The sequence below is a fragment of the Paramormyrops kingsleyae genome, chromosome 8 (assembly GCF_048594095.1).
Source record: "Paramormyrops kingsleyae isolate MSU_618 chromosome 8, PKINGS_0.4, whole genome shotgun sequence".
NCBI classification, from domain to species: Eukaryota; Metazoa; Chordata; class Actinopteri; order Osteoglossiformes; family Mormyridae; genus Paramormyrops; species Paramormyrops kingsleyae.
This window is the reverse complement of record NC_132804.1, coordinates 30,047,817-30,067,909: the sequence shown is the minus strand read 5'-3', so window position 1 is coordinate 30,067,909 and position 20,093 is coordinate 30,047,817. Positions and strand designations below refer to the sequence as shown.

General features: G+C 39.9%; 1 protein-coding gene across 1 annotated transcript in view; it reads right to left on the bottom strand.

Annotated features, from left to right (window-relative positions):
- The window catches only part of mapkapk2a (MAPK activated protein kinase 2a), a 75,381-nt gene extending 57,382 nt beyond the window's left edge, over positions 1–17,999 (bottom strand). The window contains exon 1 of the mRNA XM_023832354.2: positions 17,332–17,999. Within this exon, the coding sequence (XP_023688122.1) occupies positions 17,332–17,559 (228 nt within the window). The 5' untranslated portion in view covers positions 17,560–17,999. The remainder of the gene's footprint in view (positions 1–17,331) is intronic.
- Positions 18,000–20,093: the final 2,094 nt, after the last annotated feature.

The following is a 20,093-nucleotide window of genomic DNA, read 5'->3' as shown; positions in this document are numbered from 1 at the left end:
ATCTAATCAACCAATCACATGGCAGTTGCTTCAATGCATTTAGGGGTGTGGTCCTGGTCAAGACAATCTCCTGAACTCCAAACTGAATGTCAGAATGGGAAAGAAAGGTGATTTAAGCAATTTTGAGCGTGGCATGGTTGTTGGTGCCAGATGGGCCGGTCTGAGTATTTCACAATCTGCTCAGTTACTGGGATTTTCACGCACAACCATTTCTAGGGTTTACAAAGAATGGTGTGCAAAGGGAAAAACATCCAGTATGCGGCAGTCCTGTGGGCGAAAATGCCTTGTTGATGCTAGAGGTCAGAGGAGAATGGGCCAACTGATTCAAGCTGATAGAAGAGCAACTGACTGAAATAACCACTTGTTACAACCGAGGTATGCAGCAAAGCATTTGTGAAGCCACAACACGCACAACCTTGAGGCGGATGGGCTACAACAGCAGAAGACCCCACCGGGTACCACTCATCTCCACTACAAATAGGAAAAAGAGGCTACAATTTGCACGAGCTCACCAAAATTGGACAGTTGAAGACTGGAAAAATGTTGCCTGGTCTGATGAGTCTCGATTTCTGTTGAGACATTCAAATGGTAGAGTCAGAATTTGGCGTAAACAGAATGAGAACATGGATCCATCATGCCTTGTTACCACTGTGCAGGCTGGTGGTGGTGGTGTAATGGTGTGGGGGATGTTTTCTTGGCACACTTTAGGCCCCTTAGTGCCAATTGGGCATCGTTTAAATGCCACGGCCTACCTGAGCATTGTTTCTGACCATGTCCATCCCTTTATGACCACCATGTACCCATCCATTGATGGCTACTTCCAGCAGGATAATGCACCAGGTCACAAAGCTCGAATCATTTCAAATTGGTTTCTTGAACATGACAATGAGTTCACTGTACTACAATGGCCCCCATAGTCACCAGATCTCAACCCAATAGAGCATCTTTGGGATGTGGTGGAACGGGAGCTTCGTGCCCTGGATGTGCACCCCACAAATCTCCATCAACTGCAAGATGCTATCCTATCAATATGGGCCAACATTTCTAAAGAATGCTTTCAGCACCTTGTTGAATCAATGCCACGTAGAATTTCTGAAGTTCTGAAGGCGAAAGGGGGTCAAACACCGTATTAGTATGGTGTTCCTAATAATCCTTTAGGTGAGTGTATATCGGTTTTCATTCCATATATTCCGAGTTTCATTGTATACATATCGGTATTCATTCCATATATATCGACTTTCATTCCATATATTCCGAGTTTCATTGTATATATATCGGCATTCATTCAATATATTCCGAGTTTCATTGTATATATATCAGGTTTCATTGTATATATATCAGGTTTCATTCCATATATATCAGGTTTCATTCCATATATTCCGAGTTTCATTGTATATATATCGGCATTCATTCCATATATTCCGAGTTTCATTGTATATATATCAGGTTTCATTCCATATATTCTGAGTTTCATTGTATATATATCAGGTTTCATTCCATATATATATCGGGTTTCATTCAATATATTCCGAGTTTCATTGTATATATATCAGGTTTCATTCCATATATATCAAGTTTCATTCCATATATATCGGGTTTCATTCCATATATATCAAAGATGATTAAATATTTCCTGTTTGACATGCCATACATATATATATGTATATATATCGATACCAGCGCTAATTGATATCGAACTCGATACAAAATTTTAGTATCGATTAGTATCTGAGAATCGATTTTTTTTGACAACATTAGATCATTGTACCTCCAATAAAATCTGAAGGATACCCAAATCTATTGGTGTGTATGTGTGAGGTAGGGCTGCACGATATTGGGGGGGGAAAAAATCACATTGCAATATTTATTCTTTTTGCGATATATATTGCGATATTGGGATTTTAAAAAGTCTAATTAGTTTAATAGCTGTATTGCAGGGGAATTCAGCTAAAATTAAAATTTAAGCGCTGGCTTAAATGGTTAGCGCTGGGATCGAGAATGTTTGTGATTGGTGGTTCGTTCTGTGATCAACGTTTGTTAGCTGCCGGTGCAAAGCTGCGTGTTGGCCTTGCATCCAAAAACCTTTAAATTAGCCTAAATTATATGACAGACTTTTGTGGATTGTTTAAGAATAAGAACAGCGTGACATTTGTTAGTTTAGCAAAAACACCAACAGCGCTGTCCACGACGCTTAATTTAATTTGCGTTACTTAACATTGCACGTTCTGCGATGTGACTATTGCACATGCGTACATCGCGATGACTATGCTGAAACGATATATCGTGCAGCCCTAGTGTGAGGTGTATTTGTAGGGCAGATAAAGACTGATTGGAGTGGAGAGCTAACAGGATAATTCTGTGCAGGATGTCATCTAACGGTATCTGGTCCATAAGTACTCTCGCACTTGCTTGGCCCTTTGGTGACAGTCAATAGGTTTACATGCACACTAAGAAAATCGAATTATTGTGTTAGTCTGACAAAAAAAAACTGACTTTTAAAGTACATGTAAACACATTAATCTGACTGAAATCGTACTAAATCGAAGTCAGACTAAGACACCCAGATAATGCAATTGGGAGTCAATTTGCTCCTGCATGTATACGTTCAATCAGACTCAAACTGGCCTAGGCACTTTGCACGCTTTTTTTATGTCAAGCGTCAGTTCAATATTCAGTGTGTAGTAATTTTAAAACATGACGCAGGATGAGATACCATCAGTATTAACTGCTCTAAATTTTAATGCAATGATGAGAATTTAAAGATGTGATGTGTCAAGTTAAATAAAATAATAATGAAAATAATTGCAGCAAAAAGAAAAATAGCGATCTTGCAGGTAACGCTTATTATCCTCCTAATAACACTAGAACCGCCTTTCCCACGGAACAAGCAAGAACTATGAAGAACTAGTATGAAGTTTTGTGGCATCTCAGCTGAAGATCGCTTTTCACGTTCTAAATACACTGGGTTTGAATCGGCGACTGTGATTACAGGCACACAGGCTTAGCCCACTGAGCCATGAACTCACTAGAACCGCCTTTCCCACGGAACAAGCAAGAACTACTTCGGTGTATGCAGCCCTTTTGTTTGCGCTATTATGTTGTTAGCTGCTGTTATTAACACTAATAACACTCAAAAAACCGCAATGTTTATAACAGAGTGGCTGTTCTATCCTGAAACCATAAAGCTGGAAATTTTTAAACCTAGTATGGATTTTATAAAATGTTGAATAAATAGAAGTCGTTTATTGGTGATTTCATGTTGGTCGAAGTTTCCGCTTTTTAACAACTGTATATGGTTATTTTCTATACAAATCAATTCAGGTGAAACATGTATGTTTTCATGGTTGCAAACTCTTACTGACTCTCACAAGAAATCTTACGGCAAATCTATATTCCATTTTGAACTTAAAATTAGCTGCATCAAACCTGTAGTTTGCAAACCCTATAGACTATTTACAAGGTAATAAAACTTATACATGTAATGTGTGTGCAGAACAGAGAACAGAAAATCTCACTCCATCCAGCTGACCAAAGTTGCCAACCCTGCATTTTATTTTAAATGAGAAGTAAAATGCAGTTTTCGACTGAAGCAGCTTATGATTCCTTTTAGGGATGCTCATTTTGACCGTTTAACCGTTAACCGAAATAATTAATTTTGACCGAATATTGCTATCAGTTAAACGGTTTAAAATGTTTTTATATATATTTTAATTATTAGTAGTAGTATGAAGTTTTGTGGCATCTCAGCTGAAGATCGCTTTTCACGTTCTAAATACACTGGGTTTGAATCGGCGACTGTGATTACAGGCACACAGGCTTAGCCCACTGAGCCATGAACACAGGTACGAGCTTTGCTGCTGAAAATGGAAACATTGGCGCAAAGCTTCAGCGGCAGAGACGTATCCGTGTGCTATATTGTAGCCGATCGGTGTAAACACTACCCAGACATGTGCTCTTGTTTTATTTCGGTTACAATGGGCGTATTCACATATTTCTTTATCCAATACTAACTGTCGGATTATCATGTTGTTATCATGCGAATAGCGCAATTTGCAAGTGGGAAGGCGATCAGAGCTGCTTCGAGACGCAGACGCTTAAGTCAGTCACTCTTGTTCTTTCTATTCGTATCACGAAGCTATAAAAATATATTTAGTTTCTACCTACCTATATATATATATATATATATATATATATATATATATATATATATATATATATATATATATATATATATATATATATATATATATATATATATATATATATATATATATATATATATATGAAAAGTAGACCGTCCAAGGTTTCTGAGGGTGTTTTTTAAATGTGTATATGATAAAACCTCGCAGAGTTATTTAAATGGTTTGGCGAAATTTCTGATCCCGCCGGTGGGACCGCCGACCCCAGAGGAATTTAATATTCTAATCTAATCAGTTAACGGTTAATGTTCGGATAACGAATGGCGGTTGTCGGTTGGGAAAATTAATCGAAATGAGCATCCCTAATTCCTTTGCTTTGTTACTCGGACAAATACAAAACGAATGATTAAACATTATATGCGTCTCTTTTTGTATGTTTTCTAAGTAAGACCGCGTACCCATACCCAAATGTAATAGCGATTAAAGCTATCTATTCTTTTAGTATTTATGTTAAAGCAAGACTTATTTTATTACTGTTCTGGGATTAATCTTAGAAAACACTTAAATTTAATAAGCACAAAAACATATGACATAAACATGACTGTATTGTGGGTTTTACGGCTTTTTTGGAGGTCACCGACTGTCTCATTGTTGTTTTGATGGGTTAGTGGTATACAAATGCAATTGCCTAATAACAAAAACCAAAGGTATGCTACGCTGAAGTATACTGCAGCTGGTGTTTAAAAGGAGCTCGCCGGTTCTATTGATGGTAGGACCTTTCTGAAACAAACAAACAAACAAACAAACAAACAAACAAACAAACAATCTCGTACCACGAAACAGGAAGGCAATTCACTTATAGCTCAGTAGAGGAATCAGTATTTTTCCGCTCCACGAAAGTAACATTTTCCTTGGGTTTCACATGTATGCTGTTTGTGGGCCTATACGCCTTCTTGGGCCACTTCTGATTGGTGAGCATGACTGGCACGCAAGAAGCACGGTGCTTGTGATTGGTGAGAATGACTGTCCCACAGGGAGCATGGCATGAATTTGTAAAACTATTCTCACAGCAGTTTTAAACCCTGCTGTATAATGTATATCCTAAAATCGCAATTTTTGCGACTTGCTAATTGCATCGTTTCAAATCGCGATTTCGATTTGGAATCGATAAATCGTCCAGCCCTAGCTTGGAGCATAGCAGAGGACATACAGCAGGTAGGAAATGTTCAGCGCTGTGCTGGCACGCAAGAAGCACGGTGCTTGTGATTGGTGAGAATGACTGTCCCACAGGGAGCATGGCATGAATTTGTAAAACTATTCTCACAGCAGTTTTAAACCCTGCTGTATAATGTATATCCTAAATCCTCGATTTGGAATCGATAAATCGTCCAGCCCTAGCTTGGAGCATAGCAGAGGACATACAGCAGGTAGGAAATGTTCAGCGCTGTAATGCTGCTCAACTAAAGGGCGCTTTTCCACCACACCAGGTATCGTACTTTTTATACTTAAAAATGGTACCAAAAGTACGGTACTTTCAAGGTGTTGGTTTTCCAATGGCATAAAAAATGGTACTGGCACCAAATGACATCACAACACAAGGTGGGGTACTTTGTACTGAATTCGAAAAATGGCTGTAGTAGGACTGGATGACATGATATTAATACCAACATCGCGTGTTATGCCCATGCAATTCTTAAATCGCTAGTCAGCTAGATTAAAATCAGGCTTTTTCTTACCTTCAATTTGGTATGGATATTATAGCGCAGGGAGTTTAAGTCTCGCTAAAACATTTGTGCTCTGTCACAATTAATTAAAAAAAACATAGCAAGGTTTACAGTTTTAATGATTATTCCTTTTCAAGATTATCTAGTATATGTTTAAAAATCAGTTTAAAAGTTTACCTCCACTGCTTTTGCATGAGCGCTGCATGCATTCTGTGAGACAATCATAATCATTTACATCCTAACTATTTAAATCATTCCCTACAGGTTCTTGAGAAATTTATGTTGAACTCCTTTTTTTCTTTCATAAATACCCCAGTATTTATTATAACAAAATCACATTGCAATATCTGAAAAATTTCCAATACCGTGCTGTCATTGTATATTATACAGAATACTTTATTTCTTATGCTAACCTGGATCTACTAGTATCTGTTTTATAGATAACAATTAAAGCTTGCGTCACTTCATTTGTCCACACATCCATTATTGTTAATGTTATTTTTTGTGATGCAATAGGTCACCCAGAAAAAGCCCAATGCTAGCAAGCTGACTGAAGCTATACCATCTATTGTAGCAGAGTCGTACATACTTTGTTGAATAAATCGATTCCCCTCCCACGCATGTATACCGGGATAAGGAGAGTAGTCAGATTAAGCGGTGTAGTCGAGCTATAACTGTAGCTTGACTTAGCTGTGCATGTAAACGTACTGAATGAAATGAACTTTGGTGTTCATGATTTAAAAAGCACCATTCAACTCAATGTTTTTTTTCCAGTTAAACCACTCTTTCACTCTGTGACTTTATCCTTTAAAATAGAATATCACATTGTTATTTCTGTAAATTGAATGTTTATTACCAATGTATTTATCAATAATACAATTAAGATGGGAAAAAACATGAATGTGATGCGTCGCATGTCAATTTAAAAGGCGCTCCTAAATTTTTCAGCAAGAACCACCAATGCTACTAGTGGAAAAAGTTAGCCTGGAGCCCTGGAAAGCATGAAAGTGTTTAAAAGGCCTTCCCTGTTACTACGCAGAACCACTGCTAACCTGCAGAGTGACCTACTCCAAGACCTGGAGCCATCATATTCTTCTGAGGTATTCATGCAGTAGTGCTCCCTCCAAGTCATCACACCACAGCCACATTAAGATGTAAAGAGAAGCCCAGGGGACAGGAAGATCCAAGCAGGCATGACTAACACTCCTCATGCTGATGACTAAACTGTTTTGCGATTGCATCAAACTTGTTACCTGGTAGCTGTACAAACAACAGCCGGAAATAGACAAAAATTACCTGATTGCAATCTTTGTGCAGTTAGTCAAAACTAAAACACCAAAAAGATTCCCCATCACACCATACGTATCTGAAACAAAAAAACAAGTCTTGATCTTAAGTAAGACTGAAGTTTTAAAGAAATACATTAATACTAAAAAGGAGCCACTACAGTAAAGCACACAACCTTCACTGCAATTAGAGAAGCACAGTATATCAGTTAACATATTGTTATCGCCAATATGTTATTAGATGTAGGGTTGTCACTTGCAATCGGAAGAAAAAAGGAATCAATTGTGCAGTATGAAAATATTGGACATACCACATCCCATACTGGTTCAAAAGGGGACACAATATTCCATAATACAAGATGATACCACCCCACCCCACCTCCCACTCTGCAAGTGAATAGCCAGTTATGAGTGTGGATAATACTGGACAAAAAAATTACTGTCAAAAATTTCAATATTAGTGCACGACTAACTGTAATATTAATGACTTTAACATCTTGAAAGACATTAATTACCATACCCTGGATACGGACAGGGGTAGACAGTGTAAAAAGTGCCTCCATAACGAGTACTTTATCGTGCCTAATTAAAACCTCAAAAGAAATACGTCACAAAAAATGTGTCACCAGCGAAAGCAACACATCTATTTCAGCTTCTGGCCGAATTTGGCCGGTTCCAGCAATGAATCAACAAGGCTCACTGAGAGACAATTTGTGTGAGAGCTTCCCAGTAAAACAGCTGGTGTTATGATGGGGGGAAAGGAGAACTGAAAAACAAAGTCAGGTGTGGGAAATATGGAGTCACCTAGAAGCCAGAACAGTTAACAATGCAGAGAAAAAAGCAACTCAGACACACTAAATTTGGTGCAAACAATTAATTTTAAATACAAATGAACACTTAATTACAGTGATTCACCAAGCAAATTCACACACACAGCATATTCCACAAACAAAAACATTTCATCAGAATTCTAGCTTGGATGTTCACTTCACCTCAATGATGCCAACAATGAGGAAGTCGGAGTAATAAGAGAACTTTGGGTCAGCCAGTGTGCAGCGCCACTGGAGCAACTGAAAAAAAGAGGCTCTCAAGTAGCATGAGATAAAAGCCAGGCAAGGGCCATCCGACTTACAGTAACAAGACAAGAAGCACCACGTGGCACCTAATCTCTCAAGGACCAAGTAGTTCTGGATTGGGCCTACTGTATAATCAACGCTCACAGAAGGAAAAAATTCTAGGGCTGTGAAATATAAGCCAGGCGGCCTCGTCACAAACTGAATGCTACAGAGTGCCCATTGGAAGTCAGAGGAATCCATCTCACACTGTCTCTGACAAACAAACAAAAATACAAGCTGCCAGCGAACCGCTTAACTCTAATCTTAAGAGTGGCATTTCACCAGACTAATCTAGCCGTGTCAGCCCCACAATGAATCTTGATCTAGGTGAGGGTTATGCAGGCGGTTTTTTGGCATGAACAAGATCAGGAGCCCAAAAGGCACATTATGGTGGTGCTGAAGATCTGAATAAAATTACTGCAGGTGAATTAGGCTTGAGATAACACATCCCATGAAGTGCTTACAATTTTCCAGTACATGGTGTCCATTAAAAAAAATGCAGCTCTTCATGTCCACCTCAAGTATGAGTATTTTACAAGTTATCTACAGCCCACTCTGCTGTTACCAAAAATAGACAAAACACACACCAGTTGCCAAATTTGTCATTCTGGTTAAATCAAACCAGATGAAAAGCTACCTTCCAGAGTTGATGCATAACACACAAATTGTATGGCCAACACATCCCAATCCAAAAAGTGCTTACTAAAGTACACTTAAGTCTCCTACAATACCTTGTAAAGACATCAGGACTCAGCTTAACCCCAAGCGAAAAAATTAATTCTGACAACAGAAACTTTGATGAATCTCCCATCTCCCCACTTCTTTTAGGGTTTCTGGACAACAATTAAAAAACAGTCCATTTCCATCAAGATTTCAGCCAAAGCTCGCAAACAACTGAAAAGTCAATGGAAACTACAGCAAGGGTACAAAACAAAAATGTTGAAATTGGAACATCTGGTCAGCCCATTTCAGTTCCCAATTGGATTTCCGCTGTGGCAAAATCAATGGAGATTAGACAACATTTTAGTAAGTGTAGACAGAGGAGGACAGATCTCTGGAAGCCATTCATTCATAGGATCTTTTCAGTGATCAATTCATAAAGGAGAAGCAGCCACAATGTGGAGCCATGGCCCTGCTGATGAAATAGTGACAATCAGGCCTGCAGGCATTTGCCAGCTTGGTTTCAAAGAACAGCTGGAATAAAGCCCAGGACTGAGCTCAGAAGGGAAAAACTCTGAGCATTCCAGGAGATCAGATGCGGAAACTTTAAATCTCTATTGTGGCATTAAAATGTCAACACCAGTTCAAACAGACAAGTTTTTTTTTTTGCAGGGGGTGGGGTGGATTTTAAAACTCCAGTAACGTACTGCCTATGACTTAATGAGGAAAATCCCATTTCATACAATGTATGACGTTTCCCTCTAACTAGCCCTGGCAGAAGAGGAACTTCTAATTAGACCATCCAGTGATGTTAACTGGGAGATGGGTCAATGAAGGAGCATTAGGAAACGGGGGAAAAAAATAAAAAATCAAGAACTGCATTTAAGACATCAATATAACATAGCTAATATCACATTTTAACTTCAATGGAATACCAAGTACTAACCATGTAATAAAACAGGTATGTGGTATAAATGTCATACCCAGAAAAATCCCTGGAGAACCCACAATTAAAGCCATTTCAGGTTACCACATGTCCATGAGCAAGGCCCTTAATCCCATTTGCTCCTGGGACTCGCTAACCCTGCTTTCTTGACTTTGTTGCTTTGGTTAAAACCATCAGTGACATAAATTAAAAAAAAATTAAATATGCATTCTTCATTACACCCAAGTCATAGCAATTCTGGGATCTTAGTTCTCTGATCATTCTGTAAGACTCTGATCCATTGTTCACATCCAAATCATTCCTCAGCCATTTTTAGGTCATCTTAAAATAGATTAGCACTTCCAGACATTTGATATCTTCTGTGGCTGAAGATCTATTGTCTCCATGGCCCTGGCAAGGCAACATGCACAGCTGCCAAGGCGCCTCTCAGATTGGGACCTATTGTAACGGTCCTGGAGAGCTCAATATGCCATTCATTCATTGAGGTCTATGCACACTTACTTGCACTGAAAATACTCATGGGAGACCTTGGCAACAGGTGCTCTGGGGGAGGGGTCTCTCTGTTTCTGTCACTCTTGTGGTTGGGTAGACCCTTTTCAAGACACCAGGGTGGTTTCAGGCAAATAGATGAACATTAAAATAACATTCAGGCTAACTGCACAGTGACCTAACTATGGAGGAAATCACAGTGACAAGAGCTACGAATCTCCTAGGCATGTGTTCTGCAGCAGTAATCTTTGCATTTTTATGTTTAGCTGCCTGCCTGTGAAAGGCTGCAGCACTACTGTCGAATGTGAGGTAAGAAGACTCCTCTCAGGAGCATGCCACAAACACATTCAAATGCCATTGGCTCACTGTCACACACCACCCAGGGAACTTAAGCAAAGGCACAGCAATGACAACCCCCATCACAAAACAGAGTGCTATGAAAGCATGAGGGGAAACAGGAAGTCTGATCACTACATCTTCACGACACCTCTCATTTTAATATGCAAGAGTTTATCAAAAAGCAGAGAAATAGTAATATAGCTGAAAAAAAAGATCAGAAGAATAGAATAGTGATACTTTGTTGCTTCTCTTTTTGCCTACACCATCTTGCTCTACATGAGACACACAGACATACAATTGAGAGCAAGTCTGGGATTGATAGCACAAGGTCAACCAGTGTGCAGGACCTCTGGAGCTGGGGGTTAAGAGCCTTGCTCAAGAACCCACAAACATATGACAATTCTGCAAAGGCCAGGGCTCAAACGGGCAACCTTCTGATCACAGGTACAGAGGCTTAGCCTACTAAGCCACATACTTCCTTCCTTTTACCATGGATTGAAGAGATGAGTTTTTACACTGTGGCAAAAATTCAATGATACAGTACTAAATAAAATCCAATTTCAACATGAAAAAAAATCAGTAGAGATCAGTTTACATATCGGACTTGGCTGTTATTTGTTTAAAAATTAAGACATCAGCATCTGTCCAATGTGTCAGTCTTGGTCAATATTGCCAGCTGATATTTAGATGCGTGTCAATATTTAAAGTTAACAGAACAGTTGTTTTCATATCTGTTGTTATTCTGCCATTTTTAACAATGCTTTTTTAAACCACCAATGTTTTCCCATGTGAGCAAAAGTGGATGTAGCCGTGATGTTTATCCTGTGAGCTACTAGCAGGTAACAAGTATAGGTTATTGGTAATACAGTCATTGACAAAAGTCTTGTCACATAAGGACATAGTAACATAAAAAGGCATATAACTTTATTTCTAATCAATCAATTGTTACAATGAATGGATCAATTTAATGCCAAGGGCTTTCACATTAATAACTGGGTGCGAAATGAAACAGTCAAAAAGTGTCCTGATGCTCACAGCTTATTAAAGTCCATAACACCTGTTTTTGCAAGAACAAAAGTCTTGTCATGTCTTTTAATGATTCAACCAATCACAGATTAGAGGTTCACCTGTGACAAATATTGTAATTAATATAATCCCAGGTGTGTATAAAAAGAACCCCAGCACACCAGACCTTCACTTGAAGTGCAACCTGACTTCTGACAACATGCCAAAGATTCAACCACAGACCAAGTCTGCTGCTGAGGTGGCAGACATCGTTAATGTATCCAAACGTCAAGTGGAGAGGATTAAAAAAAGATATGAAGAAACTGGTGATGTTCATGACAAGCCCAGGTCAGGCAGACCCCGTAAGACAACTCTTTGAGAGGATCGTTTGTTGCTTCGAAAGTCCAGGGCCAACCCTTTTTCAATTGCAGCAGAGCTACATCAAAACTGGTCACCAGAAATTGCTGTGTCTACAAGAACAGTTTCTCGAATTCTCGCACACAGTGGTCTCCATGGCCAAATTAGTGCTCAGAAACCAGCATTAACGAGAACGCAACAAAAAAAGCATGTTGAATTTGCCAAGGCCCACAGCTTGCAGCAAGGATGGACAGTGGCAGAAGGTTGATTTTTCTGATGAATCATCTATTGAACTACATACCAAATGCCGCAAATACTGCAGGAGACCCATTGGAACCCGCATGAACTCAAAATTCACCCAGTAAACAGTCAAGTTTGGTGGAGGAAAAATCATGGTTTGGGGTTACATCCATGGGGGTGTTCGAGAGATCTGCAGAGTGGATGGCAACATCAACAGCCTAAAGTATCAAGATATTCTTGCAGCCCATTACATTCCAAACCATAAGAGAGGGCAGATTCTGCAGCAGGATGGTGCTCCTTCTCATACATCAGCCTCCACATTGAAGTTCCTGAAACTGAAGAGGATCAAGGTGCTCCAGGATTGGCCAGCCCAGTCACCAGACATGAACATTATTGAGCATGTCTGGGGTAAGATGAAGGAGGAGGCTTGGAAGACGAAACCAAAGAATCTAGACGAACCCTGGGAGTCCTGCAAAACTGCTTTCTTTGCCATTCCAGATGACTTCATCAACAAGTTATTTCAGTCATTGCCAAGACGTATGGATGTGGTCCTCCAAGCTCATGGGAGTCATACACATTATTAATTTTTTTTTTCCAAGGCACCATGACTTTATGTTCTGATGTTATTGTAGCATGTTTGTGTATTCTAAATGAAGTATATGTATAATTTCTACATTATTTTTGCATATGACAAGACTTTTGTCTAGGCAAAAGTTGACCTTTCTGTCCTAATTACATGACAAAACTCAATGAATGATGCAAAACTTTATTTTGGTATAATAAGCATAATCTAGAGGGCTTTGCCTTTTCTTATAAGCCATTTCTGATTCCAACTGATTAACTACAGGTCAAGTTATTATTTGTTGTTCCTAGAACTTGGTTAAGTGACAAGGCTTTTGTCAGGCACTGTACAAGGCAAAAATATATAGAACAGGTTTCCCCCGGTATCCCAAAGTAGAGCGTCCCTATGAAACTTTTCATAAGATAAAATGGGGCTAAGTGAAAAACAAATTACCATTAATTTAAAGGGGACACATTTTTCAACATTCCCAGACCCAAAAAAATAACCTACCAAAGTATACCAAATAACACACAAAATCTAAAATAACACTAATACACAGTAAAAGCACCATAAGATAAATACATAGCCTAAATAAAATGGAATAATGTATGTGCAGTGTAGTTTCACTTACCACAATCAATAGCCATGCATCGCTTAACAACAGGGATACATTTTGAGAAACACGTCATTAGGTGATTTTGTCGTTGTGAGAACACACACATAGATGATACTAGAGCTGGGCAGTATGACCAAAAATCTATATCACGGTATTTTTCAAAGTTATATTGGTTTCACGGCATACAATGTTTTTTTTTTTTCCCCCTCAAAGTATGACTGGGCGTTTACCTCATTTAACAGGACACATTTTTGCTTCACGTTTTTGCATTGTTCCCACATTAACAAAATTATTTTTATTAATAGTCACTGCGCCTATCCGTTACCTTAATGATAACATACGGCTAACGTGTTTGCTGGCTAACTGCTTATAGATAACTTGGCCGGCCCACAATTAGCGATTTATCATTTTTGATAAGTGTTTAATAGTTCAGTGTTGCTGGAACACGAGCTTTACTGACCTCGCGAAATTTCTCATGAAGACCGGGATGTAGCTCTTTAAGATGCTTCACCAGGTTTGACGTGCTACTTGACTTCGTCGCCACAACTTAGTAGCACTGTTTGCATAGAGGCTTATCGACATCTTTAGCCTTTCCATGCTTGTCTGCAAAATACTTCCAAACGGCACTTATGGATTTTTTATTTTTTATTTATTTTTATTTATTTATTTTTTTAACTAAAGCACCTTGTGAAGTGCCTTCAACTGCAGCATATGCCATGTTCGGCCAACTCGGTGTGTGTGTGTGTGTTAACCAGCGTGAATGCGTACAGCAGCTATTGAGAGGAGGAGAGGGGCTACACGAGTGCGCGCGCACTGTAATGATGATGTGTGAAGGGCAGCGAATAAGCCGAAAACCGCACTGTTGGTATCAATAATGGTGAAAGAGTATCTAATCAGATACTAATTTTTAATATGGATTAGTATCTGAGAATCGATTTTTGATAACCCCAGTGTCTCATTATTTCCAACTCCAGCTTCAGCTATATCTTCCACTTCTTATGTTTTGCGGTACATTTTTAGCGGTGCAGCAGTGAAAAAGGTCCCCCCCTTAAACAGTTTCCAGCTGCGCCACTTTCCGAACGTTGTGTAGGCTATTAAACCGATACTGCGGTATAAGAAAAATTCATATCATAACAATAATAAAAAACAGTTTTCGGTATGAACTGGTATACCTCCCAACTCTTGATGGTACCACCTACGATACACCCAGGTTATATGGCAAAGCTCAAATAATGCTTAAAAACTACAGTATAGTAAATATATAAACTGGCAGCAGGTGTTTATCATTTTAAAGTATTGTGCTTGTACATACTGTACAGGATTGTATGTGTTATACTTTATATGTCTGGCAGCACAGTGGGTTTGTTTACACCAGAATCACCACAAACAAGTAATTGTGCTATGAAATTGTGCTATGGCTACAACATCACTAGGCAGTAGGCAATAGTAATTTTTCAGCTGGATTATAGTCTTACAGGACCACCTTGGTATATCTGGTCCGTCACTGACCAAAACGTCGTTATGCAACGCATGACTGCAAATCTAGATTTGGTTCGCTGATAAACGCTTTTCTCTTTGCGTAAAAGCGAAAATCCTCTTTGGATTTCATTCACTTAACAAAACAGGTGCTAATGTAGGTCTATCTTAAAAGCGAAGTGACGTAAAGCGAATGTTCATAAAGCAGGGGATACCTGTACTGTGCATAAAATTCTTAAGCAGTCAAAGAACAGTATGTTAAACTGATCTTCACGTAGGTGAAAAACCATTATCTTATTTCTGCCCGAGAACATTAGCTTAGCCACTGATAATCATTGATATGCAGCTTATCCAATATACCCATGTATTTCTTGACTCAAGCGCTATCATACCATGTTTAGCTAACCTGAGCTGGTCATTTAATGGACACATGGAATGGCTGAGGCGCCCCTGAGGAGAGGTTTGTGAACCAAAGCTGTGCTCTTCTAGACATATAGGCAAGCTATCAGTAACTTTTTGGAAAACCGAAGACATTTTTGTTACATTTTAATCTCTTAGTGTCAATCTGCATGTATTTATCTAAAATTTATTTTTAATATATTTTATATAAAATATTTGAGCGAATATACACTTGCTGCCCCGATTAACAGCTTTAAATATTTTCTTTGACTGTTTCAGGCTTTTGCAAAGTACTATTTTGCTGCCTGACAAAATTTTGCCAAAAATCGGTATCAGCCAAAACAATGTACCCCTGGATGTCAGCTGATAAACATCCTCCTCAAGGTATAATCTGTTGGTGGTATAACCCTGAGCCTAACTGTATGAGCAGTTACAGACATAGTAGCTGATGCATACACTTGAACAGGGTTGACCTAATGCAGGGTTGCGGGGGAAGGAATCATTGAACTTACTGACTTAAATTCCTATTGAGCAGCCAGAGTAGAATCCTATCCTGTTATGAGAATGTGAATCTCACAATTGCATGGACATCTAATCACAAAACTGAGACATCCCAGCATGATGCAAAGCGATATAAAACAAGCACCTGTCAGCAACACCAGTGACTCATCATGCATTGGTTTGCTTAACTTAACCAAGTGATATTTCATCCAGAACAAACTCAGGGGACAGTACAAAAAGCAATTATAAGCCCATCTTTTTCAGGGTCATTTGTATTGCAACAGAAGGACCCGTAACATATTAGCAGGCCACCAACAGGTTTTTGGGATAACCTGTAGGTCAGCTGTTCAAACCCAGGTGTGAGGACTCTTCAGCCAATCAGTCCTCTAATTAGTGACTTAATTAGAGAGTTGCAGCGAAAACCTGCATACACACCGGCCCTTTGCGGATAAGACTGGCTACCCTTGGTCTAAGTGGAACCATCTTCTATCTGAACTGGATCTAGCTCTAATCCAGCATTGAGTCATCATTTCAAAGATAAGACCATTGGAAGCCATGGACCTGCACCAGTGTTCTCCGTGGGGAGGCCGCCGAGACACCCCTGGTTTAAGCAAAAACTATTAAGCAAGGAAATATAAATATGATTCAACAAGACACTGTTAGGTTGTGAAACAACTGCAGTAAGGCTGACAGGCCAAATCTGTAAAGGAACCCTGTAACTCCGGATGATGTCATACTGCATTAACTTAAGCACTGTACTAATATTACAGAGAAAACAGGAATGTGGTAAGAATGACAATCAAAATCTGAATATTAAAAAAAACACAATATTAGTGTGTTGTCAGAGTGCATTCACTAAAGTATTGCAACAATATTGCTGCAAAAAATACAATTGTAGTAAGACTGATATTCCAAATCTGTAAAGAAACACCATTACTCCATGTGATGTCAGATTTCATTAAAGTACAGCAATAATATTACCGGGAAAAAACTACTTAAGACTAGCAGTCCAAATCCGGAAAGGAACACCATTACTCCATGTGATGTCAAATTTCATTAGTACTGTAACAATGTTACTGAAAAAAAGACTGCATAAAGACTAACAGACCAAATGTTTCAAAAAGAAAAACTATTACTCCAAGACAGACCAATTCATCTTTTTATGTTTTCATTAAGAATACCGCCGTAACATCAGTCTAAGTGGAAGGAACTTTTAATTTGTCAGTCTAAGAGCCGGGCGCCTAAGGTCAGTCATGTAAACACCGGCAAGTCGCCCAAAGAAGCGCTCCGTCAACTCCTCACATTAAAAAGCGCACCAATGAAACTGCGGGGTACTTCACGAAAACAGCCGGTCACACCAAACACCTCGGACGCCAGCTACCCTCCAGAGTATAAACAAATGCCGGGCCGTCGTCTGCTGTCCGACCCCGACCGCTTCACCCGCAGCGCCCCCCCCCCCAACAGGCGAGTCGCTCACCTTGAGGGCAAAGCGCTCGCCGTCCTTATTCCGGAAAACCTCTATCACCTTGCCATTGATGCCGGAGCCCAGGACCTTGTTGGTGACTTTGTAATCCTGGGTAATAGCGTTTTTCTTCATGGGCACCGTGGGCTTGACGCTGCATTGGACAAACTGCGCCGGGTTCTGCGGACCCTGCGGCGGCTGCTGGCTTGGAAACACCGGCTCAGTCTGCGCATCGGACAGCATCCCGAACGGTGCCGAGAAGCCTCTTGAGGGCTTAAGTCGTTCCGTTACGTTGAAGCCGGCCGAGAAGCGGCTGCGCCGTCGGTAAGCTAGCAGCCGTCTTGCCGGCGGGACGGTCTGTTACCCGCACGGCTCGAGCGCCGGGCAGAGGCGGCTAACTGAAATTTATTTTATTTTAAAATGCAAACTCCCCTTCTGCCGGCTGACACCTAATGTCCATTTCGGCTGTCAACTCTGAGACTCCAGTCGGCGAAAAGTAGATAATATATTTTCCCGCGGGCCGCCGGTCCTTCCAGATGTATGAGAAAGCAGCGAACTACCGGTGCTTTATTAACGATAACAGAGGCGACAGCGCTTTTAAAAATGCGAACAGGAAGCGCAGACCGGCAGGGATGCGCTAGAACCAACTCACGCGGCCGCTTTCCGACAAGTCGGCGTCCGCGTTTGTGGTGACGTCATACAGTTAGTAACCAAGCCCGTGCATTTTCTTAAAGGGGAATGACTATGACTCATCATTCGCTTTTAATATCCATCTATCCATGTTCCAATCACTAATACTGACCGCAAAGCTGTCCCAAGCAACGCAGGATCCAAAGCTGGGGAGGCCTGTCCATCGCGGGGCAAATACACCAACACAAATCAGTACACCGGGGGTAGTTCAGAGAGGTCGATTTGCCTAACTATATATATATAGTATATATTTGGACTGCAAGAGGGAACGCATTTTACATAGGCATATAAAAACAACAAGGATGAAAATGATTGTGATTGGTTCTGAAAGTGCATGTAGAGCTCACGCAAAAGCAACACTACTAAATTTTCAGTTTCACTAAATTCACAATTGTCGGGAATGCGTCTGTATAAGATATACTTTTTTTAACTCTAGTCTGGCTCTTCCCTGTTTCTCATTGATGAAGGACTTCTTCCCTGCTTTATGAATCGTCCTAGCAGTGCACTTCACAGAACGTCATATTTCCCATTCTCTTAATTTGAAGGTCACTTTAGGTCATTCTCCAATTTATGAGGGACTGCCGGATAAGTTGCTTCTGCCCTCTACCTGAGTGGTTTTCGGTCAATGCCCGGATCTCCTGCTTCACCTTGCTCTTGTGTACTGCAGTCTTAGAAACGTTGAGCCTGGAAGCAGCCTGTCTCGCAGTGTAGCCTTCTGCCAGCAGAACCAGGATTAAACTAGGACTTAAAAATGCAGATTTTAAAAAACATAGCGTGGTTTCTTATTTTTTCCAGAGCTGTATGTGTTGTGTTTCCTCTTACAGTATAAAATATAATGTCCGGACAGTATGAAAAAGCCTGGTCTCAATCCGGCTGACTATCGGGAGTAGCTAGACATTCTGGGCCCCCTGACAAAATGTCACATTGGCCCATACCGCCGCCTTACATTATGTAATTTTATACATTCACCTATTTAAGCGCCCCTGTAAAGTGCTGGGCTCCCTGAATCTCTCAGGGTATCAATTCCCCTCCGACGGCCCTGCTATCGTAGCCCTTGCGATGTAAGAATTGCATGTAGGCCTTCATTAATATTCCATGTTGGAATTAATGTCACACATCGCCCGCCATATGCACTATAGTCATTTTTCGAATTCAGTAGCCTACGAAACAGCCCGCCTCGCGTTGCGATGTCGTTCAGCACCAGTACCAGTTTTTTACGCCAGTGGAAAACCAGCATAAGTGGAAAATCGCCTAAAGAGCTGTAGCAACAAAATTTCTTCACGGACTCCTGATTCTGATGTATTATGCATAGAAAAAAATCTATTCAGGGTTAATTCAGGCTCATTAACTGTAGTGTTTATAGGAAGTAATGTATTTTACCTCTTCCGATATTCTTTATCCTGGATCGCATATAAAATTGGTAAGTTAGCTGAACATTTATCTATTTAATCTATTTAGTATTCATCTTTATGATAAATACGTAACACCGTTCAAATGTTTTTTATACCTCGATCACGCTCCGGACTAAAACACGTTTATTAATTACGAACTATACAGTTATTCCATAAATGACCACTAGTCGGCACAGTAGGCATCGCATTTAAGATGGAACATTCTACTTTAACCTAAGACGTGTCATCTTTTATTGTGTAAAGTGTTTTACAAAGCTATTATGCTAATATTCTGGTATAAGAACATAAGACCTACAGTATACAAACGAGAGGAGGCCATTCGGCCCATCGAGCTCGCTTGGGGAGAACTTAACTAATAGCTCAGAGTTGTTAAAATCTTATCTAGCTTTGATTTAAAGGATTCAGCTTGCACTACATTATCAGGAAGACTATTCCATACTCTGACTACACGCTGTGTAAAGACACGTATTTGACACGTCGTAAAGGAATCGACAGAAGCATTTCCTTAAGTTCACTACCATGTCTCGGGGTTGTATATTTGAGCTCAACATGTCTTCCACGTCTTATTACATTGCACTATGGTTGACGAAAAAATCCACCAGATGGCGGACTTTGTAACGTTATATATCCTCCTTGTCATAAATCACATTAAATCGGATCTAATTTGACTATTGC